Source organism: Choloepus didactylus, chromosome 2 (genome assembly GCF_015220235.1).
Source record: "Choloepus didactylus isolate mChoDid1 chromosome 2, mChoDid1.pri, whole genome shotgun sequence".
Classification (NCBI taxonomy): Eukaryota; Metazoa; Chordata; class Mammalia; order Pilosa; family Megalonychidae; genus Choloepus; species Choloepus didactylus.
In genome coordinates this window covers 82,212,814-82,232,116 of record NC_051308.1, presented here as the reverse complement: position 1 = coordinate 82,232,116, position 19,303 = coordinate 82,212,814, and the positions used below count along the sequence as shown (strand labels likewise).

At 51.4% G+C, this 19,303-nt stretch overlaps 1 protein-coding gene across 6 annotated transcripts in view; it reads left to right on the top strand.

Annotated features, from left to right (window-relative positions):
• Positions 1 to 2,996: 2,996 nt before the first annotated feature.
• The window catches only part of KIAA1614 (KIAA1614 ortholog), a 36,872-nt gene continuing 20,565 nt past the window's right edge, over positions 2,997 to 19,303 (top strand). Inside the window, exons 1-4 of one of the 6 annotated variants that reach the window (XM_037825231.1) lie at positions 3,001 to 3,165; positions 6,306 to 6,513; positions 6,709 to 7,231; positions 7,965 to 8,028. In XM_037825231.1, the coding sequence (XP_037681159.1) occupies positions 3,065 to 3,165; positions 6,306 to 6,513; positions 6,709 to 7,231; positions 7,965 to 8,028 (896 nt within the window). In that variant the 5' untranslated portion in view covers positions 3,001 to 3,064. Of the gene's footprint in view, positions 3,166 to 3,570; positions 4,598 to 4,935; positions 5,033 to 6,305; positions 7,232 to 7,964; positions 8,029 to 19,303 lie in introns of those variants that run through there. The other 5 variants (XM_037825230.1, XM_037825233.1, XM_037825232.1 and 2 more) reach the window with 5 other exon arrangements.

The window sequence follows — 19,303 nt, the reverse complement described above, 5'->3', positions numbered from 1 at the left end:
GAAAAGGGAGACTGCCAAATTGGGATGGGAATGTGTGTGTGTATGGAGTGAAGCAGAGTGCTTCAGGCTGAGAAGCCTAGGCAGAGGCAAAGAGACATGAAACAGAGCAGACAGTCAGGTGAACTAGAAGTAATTCAATATGGCGGGGATGAAGGCTATGAGGGGTAGTGAGCGAGGAGGGTGGTGAAACCCACAGCCATATGCAGGCGTTCAAGCTTTAACCCAAGGACTTGTGCTTCCCCAAATCGACTGAGCCTCAAGAAGCTTATTAGAAAATGGCTTCCTGGGCCTTCCTTCAGCCCAAGGAATCAGAATCTCCATGGGTGGGTCCTCAGAATCAGCCTTCTCACCAGGAGAGCCTTCACAGGAGCTAGTCAGATGGCCCTTGAGAAACACAGGAGAGTTGTGGAAGGGTTTTAAGCAGGGGAGGGGCAGCCACATGGTTGACCAGTCCCTAAACTCTCTTGTTCCTCTTCTGGAAAGAAATGATAAGGGCCTGAGTGAAGGTACTGGGGAGGTATAGGAAGGACAGCCACAGGAGCTGCTGCTGGGATCAGTTTCCTTAGTGTGCTCCTTGGACCATGTTTTCTTATAGGACAGGAGTCACTAGGAAATTTGGGTCTCCAGTTGGTGAGCATGGACAGTCTCCTAAAGGGAAGTCAGAGGGGCCCCCTGACCCCATTCCTACCCTACCTGGCTCTAATGGTGTGACCTTTCCTTTCATCCTAAGTGAAACCTGATTTCCATACCCCCACTTGGCTCTCTATTCAGACTGAGGGCTCAGAGCCTGTTGGGGGGGGGGGGGTGAGATGTATTTTCATCCAGGGTAAATCAAAGAAGGTTTCTTGGGTTGGTGGGTTTCCTGAGTTGTTCAAGTGGAGGAAGAGAGCTACATGATGGCTCTTTACCATATATTTGTTTTCCTCCTAGATTTCCCTCCAAAAGTTGGTGGTGAAATGACCTGATAAATAAGGAAATAAGGTAGCTCCCCAGCATAAGGATGGCCACACTCAGGGCTAAGGCGTTACCTAGACCACCCTCTAGGAACCCTCCATTTGGCAGGACAGAGTCCCATCTCCAGCCCAGGCCCATACCACCCGTTTTCCAAGCCTCATCCCCCCACCCTTGACTTTCCCAGTTTGATTTTTACACTTAGTAACACTGAAACCAGGCAGTTTCACACCTGGGTGACTTTGTTTGTGCAACTCTGCCTGAAATGCCTTCTCTCACCCCTCCCTCTCTGGCTAATTCCCGCTGATTCTCCAAGACCAGTTCTCTGTGATACCTCCTCCCATCTAACAAACACACTTCAATCTAGCCCTTCCCATGAGCACCCTACACCATCACCCTATGCTGACCTCGATGGGGGCACTTACTAGACATACAGAAAGCCTGTTCAGGTGCTTGCTCCTGCCTATCCCTTGACCAGAAATTCCTCAAGGGCAGGGTCCATGGTGTTAACTTTTGTCTCTCCAGTTCCTGGCACATAATAGGAGCTCAACAAATATTTACTGATAATAAATAAACACAGAATCCAGTTGAATAAGAGGTAGCCTCAGACATATGGATGTCATGATTATTTAGCAGCATCCAAAGGATTTCCTTACTGGCTTTTAAAGGCTGTCTGTAGGTGTGACATCCCCCTACACACCACCACCACCACCACACATGCCTGCCAAAAGTTAAAAATAACAAATTTAACAGGTAAACTGAAGGTGATTATTCGCATCTCAAAAGGCTGGGAGTCAGGTTTCCTTTAAACATTAAGCCATTGCTGGAACTTTCAGAAACTTGCCTTATAGATCATTAACTTCTCAGGGGAGGGGTGGGGGTGGGAATTATGGAGAAGTTACTATTAAGAGTCTGAGCTCAAAGATCCCTCTGAGAAGCAGAAGCAAGGCGGGTGTTGAAATCAGACAGAATTGGGTTCAGATCCTGGCTGTGCTGGCTGCGTGGCCTCGGACAAGGCACTTAACCTGTGTGCAGCCCAATTTCCTTATCCCCGAAGTGGGGATGCATAATACCAACTTGGCAGGGTTGTTGTAGAAATTTAAGAGACTCCATGTAGACTACCAAGCTCATCGGAGATCCCTGATAACAGTAACAGTACTGTTTTTGTCAGGCTTGACACTGCTCAAGGAGGCGAGGAAGGAGTCACACATGGTTTACAGGATTTTAGCTTGATGGGCAGGAACAAGGAAGAGAGAGGGACCCATAAACGAAAGGCCAGACCACCTTTGCAGCACGTTTTGAGTATTACAGCACTTCACAATTATTTCAAGAATTTTTGGACTTTTTAAGCTAAATCTTCCCATGTTGAATGTGCAAGATGCTGGTGACAGCACTGTGCAATATGGTTGGCTCTGCAAGACCTGCTGCTTACTAACTCTGTGACCTTGGGCAGAGCATCTAGACTCAGTTTCCTTATGTGTAGAAAGGAGACAGTAAACAGCATCCATGTCTTAAGGTTGCAGCATGATAAGAACGTAACATGTTTAGCCCTACGCCTGGTGCACATACCTCCTCCATAGAATTCCCACGTTACTAGGTGACCAGTAGTAATAAATAGACAGCAGGACATGCCCTGTTGGAGGATCTGCTTGCTCTGGGAACATGGAGGGGAGAGGGGATTCACTGGGAGAGCCCTGAATCCAGAGTCTGGAGACCTACCTGTCACCAGAGCTGTGTGACCTCAGGCCCTTTCTTGCAGTAACGCAGAGAGTGGCCCTAAATAATCTCTCAGGTTCCTAAGTTAACCCAAGGCCAATCTACTTTCAGCTCCCCAAACAGCTGCTCTCAGGCCTGTGCCCACTGGGCCTGCCCAGAATGCCCCTCTTCCACACACACCCCCAACCCACCCTCCATCCCCACCCGCTGCCCGGCAATTCCTCTTCACTCAACCGGCACCCCCTCCCGCCCCCTGCGCGGGAAGCCTCCTTTCCTTCCGGACACCCCCTGCAGCACTTAGCGCACTGTGCCGTCCTTACTGCTGGTGACCGTAGGGCAAAGTACCAGTACGGGAGCAACCCTTTGCTTGGGAGTGACGCTTGTTGGCTGAAGGAAGATGAATGAGCACTTTCCCTTTGTAGAGATTTCCGGCATCTCCTGGGTTCACGACTCTCTTACTGTTTCCTGTCTTATGTGGAAAAATAGGTTTGGAAAAAGGTGAGGCTCCCTTTTCTCCCTCTGGGTGGAGAGAAAGAAAACTCCACTGACTTGGGCCACAGCCGCAGGTAAAACTTCCTGCTGCTACTTCTTTCCAGGTCTGGAAAAAGTGCCAGGGTCTCTCAGGGGTCCCCAGAACCCAGAGAACCGGTCCCTGCCCAAGGCAGCGGGCAGTGCAGGCACGGGGTTCTCCTCTTAGCACGATGGGGTGACCGGACCTCCGTCCCCTCCGGTCTTAACCCTCGCGGCTCTGGAAAGCGGAAACAAATGACCTTGACCTCGGAGGAAACGGTGCCCTGAGGAGATGGGGACGGTGCCAAGGAGAAGGGAGTACGGACTCCTCTAAAAAAAGTTGTCTGAACAAAGGGCATTCCTTAGCTTCCGATAGCCGAGCCTCCTCCCCTCCAAGCCTTGGGTGTAGAGTTTCAAGTCGCCCCGCGAGGTTCGGGAAGAACATGGTGTTTCCTTAACTTTTGCTCCAGTTGAGCCGCGTCCCGCCGCTCGGCTCTGCCCAGAGCCTCCCCTTCCCGCGCTCGCGGAGGGGCTGGGGCTCCCCGGGCGCTCCGAGCCGGCGCCTTCGCTCTCGGGTGCGCTGTCGTGCCGGGAAAGGGGTCCTGTCGGGCGCCCGGGAAGGCAGCCCTGAGCCTCCTCGGCGCCCGCGGCTCGCCCGGGGTCCTCGGAGCGCAACGCGTCTCCCGGGCCGAGCGGCTCCGTCGTTCCTAAACGCGAGGCCGGTTCCTAGGTTTTCTCCCGCCCCTTTGACGTGCGTGAGGAACTCACTCCCTCGCCGGCGCCGCCGGGAGAAGCAGCTGCACTTGGCTCGGGGGGTCTGGGCCGGGGCGGACCGGGGGCCGGTGGGCCGCGGCGAGCGCAGAGGGGCCACCAAGGCTGGGGGTAGGGCGGGGGAGGCAGAAGTCCCGGCTTTTCCAGCCCCTTCCGCTCTCCCCCTTCCTTTCTGCGCTGTCCCGCTCCCTCTCTTCCCTTCCCGGCCCCGAAACCCGCCAGGCTTGGCCTTTCTTCCCTTGATGGCAAAGCCATGAACTAGCAGCCGATGCCACTTCCTTTTCTGCCAGCGCCCGCCCCCGCCCGCCCCCGCTTCTCCTCCGCAGCCCGGACGGGAGGACGCGGCCCGCGGGGCGACCGGTCGGGCCGGACCCAGCCCGGGCCCGGGGGCTGCCCGGGGAGGCGGGAACTGAGCCCCGGACCCCGGGCCCGGCGCGCCCCGAGGGCCGAGGCCTGCGTGCTGCACTCCCGGAGACCCCGGCCCGAGCCCTCCCGCCCGGGATTCGGGCCTGCGAGTCTCCGCGTACCCCGAAGCGGGCCTGGGAGGGAGACAGGGCTGGAAGAGGGTCTCGCCTCCCCGAGGCATGGAGGGGATGGAGGCGGAGGAGACGGCGCCGGAGGCCACCACATCTGCCCGCGGCGGCCCTCAGTGAGTACGGAGGAGGCGAGGCGCGGCCAGGCCGGGCGGGGGTCGTGGGCCGCCGACGGCCGCACGCGGGGAGGGTCGTGGGGAGACCCTTCCTTCACGTCCATCTTCATTTCAGCTTTTCTGAGTTCGCGCAAATACAGTACTTGGGTCTCAGAATCTGGCGGCTCCACGCGGAACAATCTTCCCCGAAGCCTGCGTCCCACCCACCCCAATAGGAGGGGCTCGTTCCCTACCGTCTCCGGAGAGGGGTTATCTCTGGAATGTCAGTTCCAGCGTTTACCCCTCAAAAAGTTCCTTAAAGCTAACTGAAATTACTCATGTTATGCCCCTGATTTCAGGATTGGGCCTTAGAAGAGAGGAATAGGTGGCTGGACTGCAGAAAGAAACTTGGCAAATTCTAGATTAACTGGCGGAGTAAATGATCTCGGGAATGAAGTTAGTCCTTAAGCGTCGCTGACTTAAAGCTGATAAGATATTTTAAGCTGTGTGTGTATTTTGCTTTATAAAATACATTTGTTCCTGAAAAGTTGAGTAAAACTTGAGTGGTAAACAACTGCAGAGTGATTTGCCATTTAAAAGAATTCTCTGGTGAATCCTTGGTGAATTTATGACGTGAATAGTTAACTCCTAATTTGTAGTTTATGTAAACATGGATTTTTATTCATGCAGTGAATGCACTTCAAGTGGGCATATCTAGATGTATGAAATTTAAGTAGCATTTCCTCAAAGAGCAGAATAAATACTAAGGCATTATGGCATGTGTGTGTGCATATCACAAGCTGGGTGAATAAAATCCTGCACTCACTTTTATTCCCTATGGAGACATTAACATCAGCCGTGTCACTAAGGAGTGGTATAACTCTGGCAAGACACTTAACTTCTCCGGACCTAATATTTTCACCTATGGAAGAAGGGTAGGGTTAAATGATCATCGAGTGATTTGGAAGAGCCCTGGTATTGGAATGAGAAGCTTTGCATTCAAAATGGGGCCTTCCTTTGGCTCCTGTGAGACATAAAGCCTTTGAGCCTCTGTTTCCACATCTGTAAAAATGGAGATAATAATGCATTTCTGACAGTGTAGCATGAGGATTATTTGGGTGCGTGTGTTTGAAAGCATTTGCAGTCCTGCCTGGTACAGATTAGATGCCTGATGGGAGGTAGCAACTGACCTCATGCCCTGGTCCTGTGGCCCATGAACTGCGGACAGGGGTGAGATGGGGATGCAGCCCCTTCCAACAAAGGGTCATACCCTGCCTGATATTTTTCCTGGAGTCTGTCACCTGTACTGATTCCCCTTGGAAAGGGGAGAGCGTGTTGGCTGCTAGCAGACATGTATATCCTTCACTGAGACCATCCTTCAGTGACGCAAAAGGCTAGGGATTGGGAAATCTGGTTGCAGTTTTCACTCTGGTCCACCTGTGGCATAGGGATAGTGGTCCTTTGAAGCTTCATTTTGCCTCATCTGTAAATGGGGATAGAAAAACTAGAACAGCCTTGGAAGAAAACAATCAATAATAACGTATTTGTGCTGTCCAGTGGTTAGTGTTTTTCAAAGTGCTTCACATGATCTGGAGGTCCCCCTCTGCTCCATCCCCAGGTTACTCTCATCTGGACAGGGCTCAACACTGAGGCACTTGGAGGGTCCAGGAGGTTGTTGGAGCCCATAAAGGCACTGGGGCTCAGGAGCTCTGTCTTTCTTCTCTTCCAGAGGGCCCAAGATAGTGAGCAGAACAGCCATCGCCATGGAGGTGACCTCAGCTGTGGAGAAAAGTGGCCCCAAGCAGCAGCTGGATAAGGGCCACCTTCCGAGGCCCTGGTCCTGCCCTCAGGAGGACAGAGCACCCCACCGGACAGCCCCCCACCCTCCCACAGCATGGAGGGTACAGCTCCAAGGCCCTTCTGTGCTAGAGTCCAAGGTCAGGGCCTTAAAGGAGAAGATAGCAGGCAAACAGGGGGGGAGTCCAGGCCCCACCTCCCAAGGGCAGCCATCCTCCAAGAAACCCAACAGCTGCCGAATGAAGGCTAGTGGAACCAGGACCCCGGCTGAGGGGTCTTCTGGGCCTAATGCTGTGGTAGGTGCCCAGAGCCTGACTGACAGCACTGTCAACCAGGAGGAAGCCGTCAGGAACGACTGCCCCAGGCCTTCCAGGTTACCTGCCCCTGCATTCAAGTCCTGGAGCGGGAGGAGCCTGTGGCCTTCAGAAGCAACATGGATGCTGCCTGACCATGAGCGAGGGCTGCTGCCAGGGCCCAGCTCTTTGCAAGAAAGCCCCATCCACAGAGTGAATCCGAGCTGGCCTGGGGGCCCTGGTCCTTGTCACCAAATCACCCACACACCCAGTCCGAAGACAGGAAGGTCATGCCACCTGCGAGATGGCCCAGCCACAGGGGGCAACCCAGACAATGTGTCTGTGGTCTCTCAGGAGGACTTTGTTCCTAGGATGGCCCTGTTGGGGGGACTCTGGAGAGCTGGAGACCTGTGGGCTCTGGGTGCTGGGGACAGCCCCTTGTCCCTGTCCGACCAAGTGGAGAGGAACCGCCTTCTCCTGCAGGAGATGCTGAGTGTTTCGGGGCAGGGCCCCCCCAAGGCAGGGGTCCTGACCTGGACTCCATCCTGGGACCAAGCTGTACCAGGTGAGGCTTGGGTCTGGGTGGTAGGGACAGCAGGAGAGAGTTTAAGAGGAAGGGAATGAGAAGGTGGTGCCCAGGGAGGGGATTCTGTGGGCAGGAAAGGAGGGAGAGCAAAATAGCCTGTCACCAGCATCATCAGGATATCCTCTTACTCTTAGCTTTGACTTAGATTCTTTACTACCTCATAGCCACCCCTGTCTGAAGACCCCCGTGGCCCCCCCATGGTACCCACCTCTTCGCTTGGGGGTAGAGGCCATCATGACTGCCTCCCCCTGCTCATAACCTTTCCAGAGTGACTTTCTGCTCCTCCTCTCTGATGCTGTGTCCTCTTCTCCCAGTGGGCCTCATGGCCCCCATTGGGGAGGCAAGCACACAGGAACCCGTCACACAAAGAGGTAGGGTTCTCGCGGCTGGGCTGGGCTCAGATAGTAGCACTTCTTGATGGCTGTGCAAGTTCTCAGACCTGGGGAGATAGCCTTCTCCCTTCCTTCCTCCCCATTTCAAAAGTCCACTCTTCACACCCCATCTGGAAAGACCAGGTGGTCCTCTCAGCCCTTGGCAATGCCCATCAGCAGTCACTGCCTCCTCGTCTCAGTCTGAGACACAGGCAGGGTGTTGGATTTGCCTGGGAGTACACTGCTTCTGGAGAAAACTATCTGCTCGATATTCATTCAGCAGCAGCTGAGAGCCCAGCTTCCAGCTCTGCCCTCATCCCTGCTTCTGTTCTGCATCCTAGAACGACCAGCGGGGGACGTGGACTGGGACTCGGGCATCTCCCTGCAGGACTCAGACCAGAACAGGTAAGAGCTCAGAGCCTGCACTTTCTGTCCCTCCCTCCTTGCCAGTGTCCCCTCCAGTTACTCAGCACCTCATGAGAGCAAGGGGGCAGGCAAATTCCTGCCCTGGCAGACCCGTGGACAGTGGGCTGCTGGGGAGCATCATCCTGAAACTGCGTAAAGGGTTTAAGACACCCTCAGTGCCCGAGGCTGATGCCTACCTGCTGTCTTGAGCAGACCACTAGGGTAGAGGGTAGAGCGAAAGTATAGTGCACCCAAAGTTTGGGGAAATGACTACCTGCTGTGTGTCCTTAGAAGCCATTTCCCCTGCCCAGGCCACTTTATCTTTAAAGTGGGGGAAATAGCCTCTGTCACTAAAATGAGATAATGGATGTGAAAATCCTTAGAAAAGGATACAATTGCAAAGCTTTTACTTCATTAATTCCTTTCCCAATAAGGGAATGTTCTAGAACTGCATAAAGGGTTTCACCCCCTCCTGAGCTGGAGGGATTGACCTCCTATCTCACTGTAAAATCCCATAGACTTTGCCAACCCCTCTGCCCTCAGTGTTTGGGGGAAGGCATGCATGCTGGGGAGGTGGGCATGGAAGTGGGGCCTGTCCTGACATGGTAAGTGTCTTTGCTGGGCAGCGGGAGAAGGATTGGCTCAGTGGTGGGAGAGAGGGGCCACCTGTGGGCCTGGGCGGCTGCTGCTGCCTGCACAGGGGTTGGCCTTTGCCCTGCTCCTGGCACACGAGGCTAAGAGAAATCACAGAGCCAGGAGCTCCCGTTTCCCCAGCTGTACGGTCCTGTCACCCTCCTCAGGATCCTGTGCTTTCTCCTGAGGGCAGAGGGCAGCCTGGTCACTTCTCCATCATCATAAATTCCGCTCAGTTTGGCCCCCACTCTGGAATTGTGGACAGGGTCCCCCGGTCCTGCACCGTGATGTGACAAAGCGAAGGCTCTGCTCGTCTCCTTCTCAGTGGCTTTGGCCAGGGCTGGTGGAGAGAGGGACGTCCGGCTGCACCTTTCCTTCTCTCATTATGTATGGTTTGGAATCATAGCTGCCTCCCCTTCTGTCTTGGTCTCTTCTCCTGCCTCCATGGCCAGTTTTCAGCATCTCATCCCATCCCCACCCCAGCCCCAGAGGTCCTGCCCAGAGACTGCAGGGAGGGTTGGGGACCTCACGACACACTGCTCCCCTCTCTGCCTTCCCATCAAGCCCTACTTCCGTCCTCTCCTCCTTCCTCGTGGAGCCTTCAGTGGCGCAGATTTGGGCCGATGTACCTTGTGTCCGCAGGAGATGGTGCCTCATCTTGCCGCAGCTGCTCCTTGCCTACTGTCCCCACACCAGGCCCAGCAGGATGGCGATGCCACTGGGGATTTTGTTCAGAGGTCACTATTGAAAGGAGAAGCCAAAGCACCTGACTGTCATGGATAATAAGTAATAAAAACTACCCATTTTAAAGGGGTTGAACCTCAAGTATGGAGTAGGGAGGGATTTTCCTTTAGTCCTATCAGGAGGTGGCATTTGTGAAGAATCCTCAGGTCTGTGGTTTCTGGACTATTGTTTAAACTGCTGTAGCATCTGCATCATGTTAGGGTTCGGGTGGGTGGTGTGTGTGCATGTGTCAGATGTGTCGGGGCATGTTCATGTGTATTGTATGATGTGTATATGGTACGAGTATGGTGGGTGAATATGTGGGGTGGGGGAGGAGCGGAAGAAAGAGAAGGAGAAGGAGAGGGAGAAGGGAGACGTCCCAGTGAGCTCTGAACCCTGTTCGAAGACTGTTAACCACATCCCCCTTAGAATGCCTGGCAGACGAGGCATAGAGTTGGTGTGGGGGAAACTTTATCCTCTGGTTTGCTGGGGAAATCATCCGTGGTGTCCTGCTGGTCTCTGTTGACAATCTACAATCAGGTCCCTGCTGAGCAGACACTCAGGCTGAAGAGCCAGAGAACACGTCTAGACTCAAGGATGGGAGAAAGGTTGTTGTGCCTGATGCCTGCTCTGCTGGGCTCCTCGCTTGGGTCTCTACTCCTAGTCCTCTGGGCAGATAGTAACGTGGTCCACTAAGTGGGATGGCCTCACCAGTGCCACTTCTGTATAGCTGAACTTACAAGGCACCTTTGACAAAGGCACATGTCCCTCGGCTCTGTACCCTGGGAGCGCTGCATGGGGCCAGGGCCCAGGGCTTAGTGTCTGTACCGAGGGCTTAGGGACCCTGGGCAGAGTGGTGTCCTGAGGCTCTGGCTGACCACCGGTATTGCCATCCTGAAGGGCCCAGGGCGTCCTCCAGGACGTGCTCTGGCACGGCAAGGGGCAGGATCTCATTCATGGGGCAGCGGGGCCCCTCAGATCTCGGGGTTGGAGGAATAAATGGTCCTGCTTGACACTCAGCCAAGTTCAGTATCCATGGGTTTAGCGCTGAGATCAAATAACCTTCACGACCACATTAACACACATTTAATTATGTCCAAGATCACAACTGCTCTGCTTGGTAACAAGACAAGACGCTCCTGAGTGACGGTGGTTGCAGAGCCCACAATGGTGGTCAGGGCCATGGGGCTGGCCCAGCTTATTGCAGGGCAGTGAGAATCAGCCATGTGGGGAGGGCAGGAGAGTCACCCGAGATGCCTAGGGAACACCAGAAGTGACCCGGGAGCTTAAATACCAAGGGTCACATGCAGAGGGACCTCCATCCCCCTCACCCCAAGAGAAAGTTTGATCTTAGAGGATCAGCCCTTCCCTCCAAAAGACCATGCCAGCAGCTTCCATTTTCAACTCTTATTTTGTGCTAAGCATTGTACCTGCATTCTCATTTTACCCTCATAACAACCCCACAGATGAAGAGGTTAGATGAAGAGGTTAAAAAATGCTGGAGTCAGATTTGCACTCAAGGCTGCTTGCCCCAAGGTCTGTGCTCTGAGCATTGGGTGGCACTGCCACAAGTTGTCCTCTTCATGTCCCCAAAGGGCCACCCCTTGGGTTAGGGGCCTGGAGGTCTTCTGTCTCCCCCAGCCGGTTCTGTTCTCAGGTATAGGCAAAGAAGGGTGGGTAACGGGCTCCATGTTTCCCTCCTACGTAGCTCTTGGGATAGATTCAGGAAATGGGGTTTTGATTTGGTGGGAGAGGATTAGGTGAGAGGTTAGTACTTCAAATGGGGTAGATGGGATCGGTGCTGTAGGTGACTTTGGTCATGGGCTGTGTCTGGGAACTGGACACCTTAGAGATGGGAGAGGGGAGAAAGGTGAAGTGGGGTCCCTCCCATTGCCCCTGCCTGCCCTCTTCCCCCCAGGCTCTGGATCCAGGAATTTACCTCTTTGTAAAATGGTCACAACCAGCTCTGGCCTCACCCCTACCTCGAGGCTCTGAGAGAGCATACCAGGATTACAAATTGCCTTGGGATCCCAAGTGAATCCAGCGTGAGCTAAAAGTATGTGAATATGTGAAAGCAAAGCAGCATCAGCAGTCAATGCAATGCTTGTGCAAGGCCCAGCATGAAGGAAGTCAGCCATGCAGAAAACACTAGGCATCAGGAGGGCTCCAGGGCCACCCCTAGTCTTGTTTGAGAGGCAGTGCTACGTGACCCAGGCCCCCTCTGGTTCCAGTCAGGACCGCTGCATAATCTTGGGGGCCCCAGACCCTGAGGTGGGTCGGCAGGGACTTTAATTGTTAGTCTGCTATGGGAAAAATGGAGAGAGGGTCTCTGGAGTTTTTTCTTATTCACACTTTGGTGGTGAAGCTCAGAGACCTTTCTCTCCCCCTCATCCCTGCAGTGGAATCGTGCCCATTTATAGATACATAAGCTGAGGCTTAAGGCGGGAAGCCCCATCTCTCGTGTGCCCTGTGAGGCCCGCACACAGCCCTTCAGGAAGGAGCTTCTGTGTTCATAGGAAGAGAGGAACAGAGAGCCAGCTGAACAGCTCAGACATGGGTGGGTCCCAATTTCCAGGTCCCTGCTGGTTTGCTAGGGGTCAAATCACTGCCCTGCCCCCAAACAGTTTGTAAACTCTAATTTAAAGGTGGGGCAGGCAGGCAGCCCTAAAGAATTTCAGATGCCTGTGGCTCCAGGGTCAGGCCCATAGCTGCAGGAAAATCTCAGGGTTTTAAAAGTTAATTTTTTTTAATGCCATTTTATTGAGATATAATTACATAACATACAGTCATTCAAAGTGCACAATCAGTTGTTCACAGTATCGTCATATAGTTGTGCTTTCATCAGCATAGTCAAACTTTGAACATTTTCATTACTCCAAAAAATAAAATGAAAATCAAGATAAAAAAGAACATCTAAAACATCCCATTCCCCTCCTCCCCACATTGTTCATATACTTTTTCTTTTTCTTTTTTTAAAATTTTTATTGGGATTGTTCACATACCATACAATTATCCAAAGACCCAAAGTGTACAATCAGTTGCCCCTGGTACCCTCATACAGCTGTGCATCCATCACCACACTTAATTTTTGTTCAATTTTTAGAACCTTTTCGTTACTCCAGACAAGAGATAAAGTGAAAGATGAAAAAAGAAAAAAAGAAAAGGAAACTTGAATCCTCCCATATCCCTAACCAACTCCCCTCAATTGTTTACTCGTAGTGTTGGTATAGTACATTTGTTACTGTTTATGAAAGAATGCTGAAATACTACTAAATGTAGTATATAGTTTGCAATAGGTATATATTTCTTCCCTATATGCTCCTCTATTATTAACTTCTAATTGTATTGTCATATATTTGTTCTGGTTCATGGAAGAGATTTCTAATATTTGTACAGTTAATCATGGACATTGCCCACCATAGGATTCAGTTTTATACATTCCCATCTTTTGATCTCCAACTTTCCTTCTGGTGACATATATGACTCTGAGCTTCCCGTTTCCACCTCATTCACGCACCATTCGGCACTGTTAGTTATTCTCACATCTTGCTACCGATACCTCTGTTCATTTCCAAACATTTAAGTTCATCCTAGTTGAACATTCTGCTCATACTAAGCAACTACTCCCCATTCTTAAGCCTCATCCTATATCTTGGTACCTTATATTTCATGTCTATGAGTTTACATATTACAATAAGTTCCTATCAGTGAGACTCTGCAATATTTGTCCTTATGTGTCTGGCTTATTTCACTCAGTATATTGCCCTCGAGGTTTTGTCATCAACCCATTTTTTTTTTTAATATGGTTTTGTTCACACACCATACCTTCCATCCAAAATAAATAATCGATGGTTCTCTGTATGGTCATATATTTATGTGTTCACCACCTTCACCACGATCTATATAAGAGCATCTACATTTCTTCCACAAGGCAGAAGGGAGAGTCAAAGAAGGTAGAGAGGCAAAAGAAAGAGGAAAAAAAAATGACAGCTAGGAAGCAGCAAAAGGAAAAATCACCTTAAATCAAAGTAAAGAGTCAGACAACACCACCAATGTCAAGTGTCTAACATGCCTCCCCTATCCCCCCCCTCTTATCTGCATTCACCTTGGTATATCACCTTTGTTACATTAAAGGAAGCATAATACAATGATTCTGTTAGTTACAGTCTCTAGTTTACATTGATTTCATCCCTCCCCCAATGCCTCCCCATTTTTAACACCTTGCAAGGTTGACATTTGCTTGTTCTCCCTTGTAAAATAACATATTTGTACATTTTATCACAATTGTTGAACATTTTAGATTTCACCAAGTTACACAGTCCCAGTCTTTATCTTTCCTCCTTTCTTCTGGTGTCTCACATGCTCCCAACCTTCCTCTCTCAACCGTATTCATAGTTATCTTTGTTCAGTGTACTTACATTGTTGTGCTACCATCTCCCAAAATTGTGTTCCAAACCACACACTCCTGTCTTCTATCACCCTGTAGTGCTCCCTTTAGTATTTCCTGTAGGGCAGGTGTCTTGTTCACAAAGTCTCTCATTGTCTGTTTGTCAGAAAATATTTTGAGCTCTCCCTCGTATTTGAAGGATAGCTTTGCTGGATATAGGATTCTTGGTTGGCGGTTTTCCTCTTTCAGTATTTTAAATATATCACACCACTTCCTTCTTGCCTCCATAGTTTCTGCTGAGAGATCCGCACATAGTCTTATTAAGCTTCCTTTGTCTGTGATGAATTGTTTTTCTCTTGCTGCTTTCAGGATTCTCTCTTTGTCTTTGACATTTGATAATCTGATTATTAAGTGTCTTGGCGTAGGCCTATTCAGATCTGTTCTGTTTGGAGTACGCTGTGCTTCTTGGATCTGTAATTTTATGTCTTTCATAAGAGATGGGAAATTTTCATTAATTATTTCCTCTATTATTGTCTCTGCCCCTTTTCCCTTCTCTTCTCCTTCTGGGACACCAATGATACATACATTATTGTACTTTGTTTCATCCTTGAGTTCCCGGAGACATTGCTCATATTTTCTCATTCTTTTCTCCATCTGCTCCTTTGCGTGTAGGCTTTCAGGTGTAGGCCCCACCTCTTTCCTCTTAGAGAAGATAGACCCCCTAGGGGGAGGTCATTAGCATTTCAATGGTCTCTCTCTCTCTCTGCTTGTGCTATCTCCACCCTTCTCTGAGTCACAGCACTGGGAACTGAAAATGGCTGGAGCTTTCTCCACTGAGCCAAAAAAGAAACAGAACTAGTCTGAGGCGACCCTCTGGCTCTCCAAGGTCAGTTGTCACCCAAAGCCTCTGTCTGCTTGTTGGGGATTCATACCTGTAGTGAGCAGTTCACACTCGCTACTTAAAACCCCAGTTGGGGCTCAGCTGAGCTATATTCGCTTGCTGGGAGAGAGCTTCTCTCTGGCACCACGAGGCTTTGCAGCTCGGGCTATGGAGGAGGGAGTCTCACTACTTGGATCCGCAGGTTTTACTTACAGATTTTATGCTGTGATCTTGGGCATTCCTCCCAATTCAGGTTGGTGTATGATGAGTGGATGGTCTCGTTTGTTCCCCCCCAGTTATTCTGGATTATTTACTAGTTGTTTCTGATTTTTTTTAGTTGTTCCAGGGGGACTACTTAGCTTCCACTCTTTTCTATGCTGCCATCTTCCCTCCTCTCTGAAAAGTTAATTTTTAACCATCATTTTTGGAGAATCACCTGTGAACTAACCGCTGAGTGTCCACACCAGTATAATTTCAGATGCACTTGCCTTGTGTGCTGTCACTGTCCAGTCTGCCTGCTCCTGCTTTGGCCATCGCCGATGCCAGTGTATCTCCTCCTTGAGCTCTTTGAAAGCAAAAACCATGCCATGCTTGTCTCTGGGACCCAGTGCCTGCCTAGTGTCTGCACAGAACAATAAATGTTTGGCAGATGCAGGCTTGAAAGAGCATAGGTAAGGGCTGCCCAGCGGCTGGAGCTCTCCATGGGCTTCATAGGATCGGAATGGAGAGAGGAGAGGACATTGTAGAGTGGGGGAGGCCTGCAGAGATGCTGGGGAGAGGCCTGAGGTGGAACATGTGATGAAACCATCGGGTTTTCTCCTCCTCATGGCAAAGGGCATAAAAGTATAGGCTGGGAAGGCAACTGAGGCTGTGTGCAGAGAACTTAGAATTTAGATTTAAAGTAAGGAAGTAGGGAATGGAGACACACTGATGATCTTCCTCCTGCTCTCTTCCCACCCCCAGAAGCAGCAGGATGACTGTCTCCCCAGGGGTTCTGCGGCCAGCAGGGATGCTGGGCAGGTGCAGTGTCCTGGGGCCTGGCACTTGTCAAGGGCCAGGTTCTGAATCATCTGGGCCCTTAGTGTGAGGGGGTCTGCGTGGGAGAAGAGACCCTCCCGCGCCGTGCAGGACCCGCAGGGCTATAGGCCTGACTGAGGATGCCCTGAGGCACAGATGTGGCTAAGGAAGCTGAGCCTCCGCCCCACTTCCCACTTCTCCCCGCCACCCCCATTCTGCCCCCACTGACTCATACACAGACACAGAGGAGAACTAGGGGAAATCCCCTTACCGCTTCCAAACCCACCATGACTAAAACTAAAAAGAAAACAAACATTGAATTTCACCACTTAACCATGTATTCAAATTCTTAATACACTCCCAAATTACCTGGTGTTCTAAACCCCAAGTGGAAGGAAGGACGGTCACCTGGTCCCCCCCCCCCCCCAAAGCAACTACTGCCTGGACTTTCAAGTATATTACCTGTCTTAGTTTCCCAGGCTGCCGTAACAAGAGCTTAAAACAACAGAGAGGTATTGTCTTATGGTTCTGGGGTCTAGAGGTCCAAAAGGAAGGTGCTGGCCAGGCTGTGCTTCATTTGAAGCCCTGAGGGATGAGTCTGTCCCAGCTGTCCACGCCCCTCTCCTGGCGTCTGTGGTGGATCCCCGGCATTCTCCCACATCTATCTGTGTGTGTCCAGGTCTCCCCTTCTTATAAGGACAGCAGCCACATAGGATCAGGGCCCACCCTAATCCATTTGTTCTCATCATACCTAGAAACATCTTCAAAGACCCTATATACAATTAGTATCACGTTCACTGGACCATGGATGGGACTTGAACATGTCCTTTTGGAGGACACAGTCCAACCCAGTGCATTGTCTCGTGCCAGGTGGGAAGCTGGGCTGAAGGTGCTGCAGACACTTGCTCTGCCGTGACCACCTCGGTCCCCCATTGAGGCCGGGGGGCAGCCCCCAGCCTCTCTCAACAGGGGGCTTGCTAGTTGCTTCATGGAGGTAGGGACAGAACTGCTCTGCCCTCCAGTGAGAGGTCAGTGACTTAGGAAAGCCCGGCACCCCTCAGCCCAGATCCTTTTAAAGCTGTTATGTGAGGTGGGCGCTACCAGCAGCCCGTTCTTCAGAATGTCTGCCCTTTTCCACCAAGAGGATGCCCAGTTTATTTTTTTGGCATCAGCTTCCCTCCATTACTAAACAGCCTCCTTCTGCTCCCACTTTGATGGTGACTCATTTGAAGGAAATCGCCTTGTCTATGGAGCACTGACAGAGGCTTTTGAAAGTCTTGAGCAAAACTACCAACCCCTCTCTAGCTACAAGTTGATTTCTGTCTTCTGTATGCTCTGATGGGTTCGTTAGGCCATGCTTTCTTCTTGCAGTCAAGGTGCTCTGGCAAGTGATTTCAGTTAATGCCCGGGGATTCTATCCTTCCTTTAGTAAGGGAGAGTAATTTAACCAACAACAATGATGACGATGTAATGCTGCTGCTACTGCTGCTGTCATGATGATGGTGGTGTTGGTGATGGTGGTGATGATGGTGATGTCATGATAATCACGAATGTTAACATTATTCAGTCCTACCAAGTGCCCAGCCTGTACTAAAACTCTTTACAGGGAATCAGTCTCACTTATCTTAAGGGCAACTGAGCTCTTTTTTAGCAGATGTGGGAACTGAGGCTTAACCCCTAAGTAACCTGCCCAGGGTGCACAGCTCATAAGTAAGTGGCCTTCCAGGGATTAGAACCAGGCAGGCCCCAGAACCATGCTTTTAACTAGCCCCAGAACCCAGGCCTGCTGGAGTTTTCATCATTTTAATCCAGGATGATGATAAGATGGATGCAGAGAGAGGCTACCTCTGGCTGGGGGAAGAGTAGTGTTCTCCTGACTAGCGTCCTAGCCATGCTTTGTGCTGTCAGGAGCTGCAGTCCTGGGAAGAAGTTTTCTATGAAAGCACGCATAATAGCGAGTCTAACGTGAGGTCCCTACCGTCATGGAACACACGGTCCAGAATCAATTCTGGGCATACCTTTTCCTCCTGCCCTCCCCTGGGAAACTGCACACAGTTTGACAGTAAGAGAGCTCTATCCTCGGGCATCAGAAAGCTTCACAATATACAAAAACAGAACAAGGGCTGAGCAAAAGGGTTTATATATTTACTGAACACTATATATTTTCCCTGTACCAGCTGTACCCAGGAATCTAGGAATCTAGAGCACTTGCTACATTCCACAGTGTCTCTGATTAAGGTACCTGAGATGAAAGGGTTAAGCCCAGGCTTGCTGGAGTTCAGCATTTTAATCCAGGATTACAATGGCTGCAGAAAGAGGCCACTGTGTCCCCTTGACCTGAGTGGTGGTTCTCTGACTAGAGATGCTGCCCTGCGTGGCTGGGACGCCCTGCCACCACGAGACTGGCTTGGGTAGAGAGATGTGAGGGAAGGGCCCACATGCTGTCATTTGTCCTCGTGAAGCAGCTTCAGGTGCTGGTGGTTGGGGGGCAGTGGGAGGGGCCAGAATACGCACATGAATCTGTTATCTTCCCCAACAGTTAGCTCTTTGTTGTAGGTTTTGCTGCCCCTTGGGAGCTGAGTAGCTGTGGTGTGAACCCCCGAGAGAGAGAACCTCAAAGCCCTGCACTCCACCCTGTGGCACACCAGGCTGCATGGCCAAAGACCCAGACACACAGAGTAGCAAGTGAAGTTCTCTCCCATATCCAACTCCCGTGTTTACAATAGGGAAACTGAGGCCCAGGGAGGAGAATCCCTCAGCTGCCTTATCCCTGTGCCCTACCCATGGAGCTCATGAGCCCCAGATCTGCAGGCTTTCGAGAGTGGCGAAAGCTGCCTGTTCTTAGGTGGGAAACTGTGTTTCTCTTGGCCTGGCTGCCCGCTGACTGCCCTGGCCTTCCAGGAAATTCCTAGAGGAGTCATGGGAGCTGGGACTGTGGGTTACAGTCCATGGACTGTGTCCTTGGCAGAGGTCAGGGTCAGATTAGACTGGAAAGTGTCCCTCAGGTGGAAGAGTGTGAACTTGTCTGTCCCTTGGGTGGCCTCCCTGGGCCAGCATTGGGAGGTGGGAGGTGGGCAGTCAGACCGGGACAGGCTCAGCATCCCACAGAACCACGCCTATTGCTTCCTGCCTCTGGGGACGAAGACCACCTTCCGACGACAGGGCTGGTCAGGAGCCCCCTCTCCAGCTCAGCTCATCTTGGCTGCAGTCTGTGAAGGTGGCTGCCCCTCTCCTCTCCAGTCTGTTACTGCATAAATGCCTCCAGGCACCTAAAATGCCTTGCTTTTCTAATCAGTGGAGAAACTAGCTTTGTCTGCCAGAAACCAGAGCAGGGCAGCTGATGGAAAAAATATATACTAACAGCTCCAAATGGAGGGAGCAGAAAGGAAACAGCAAAGTAGGAAAATGGCTTACAAACCAAGAGGGCACAAGGCTGATCCTGGCAACATCTGGCCAGCTACCTGGGGGCTCTCCAGCCTGCTCAGCAGGTCTGGTGACAAATGCTCCCTGACAGCAGGGGAGCCACAGCTGTCACCGGAAGGCTCCAAGGGTGCGGGCATCTCTCCAGGCTGGTAACCTCATTATCTCTGCTGTCGGAGCAGGAGCCCCAGGGAGCACAGCTGCTCTCGGCTGCT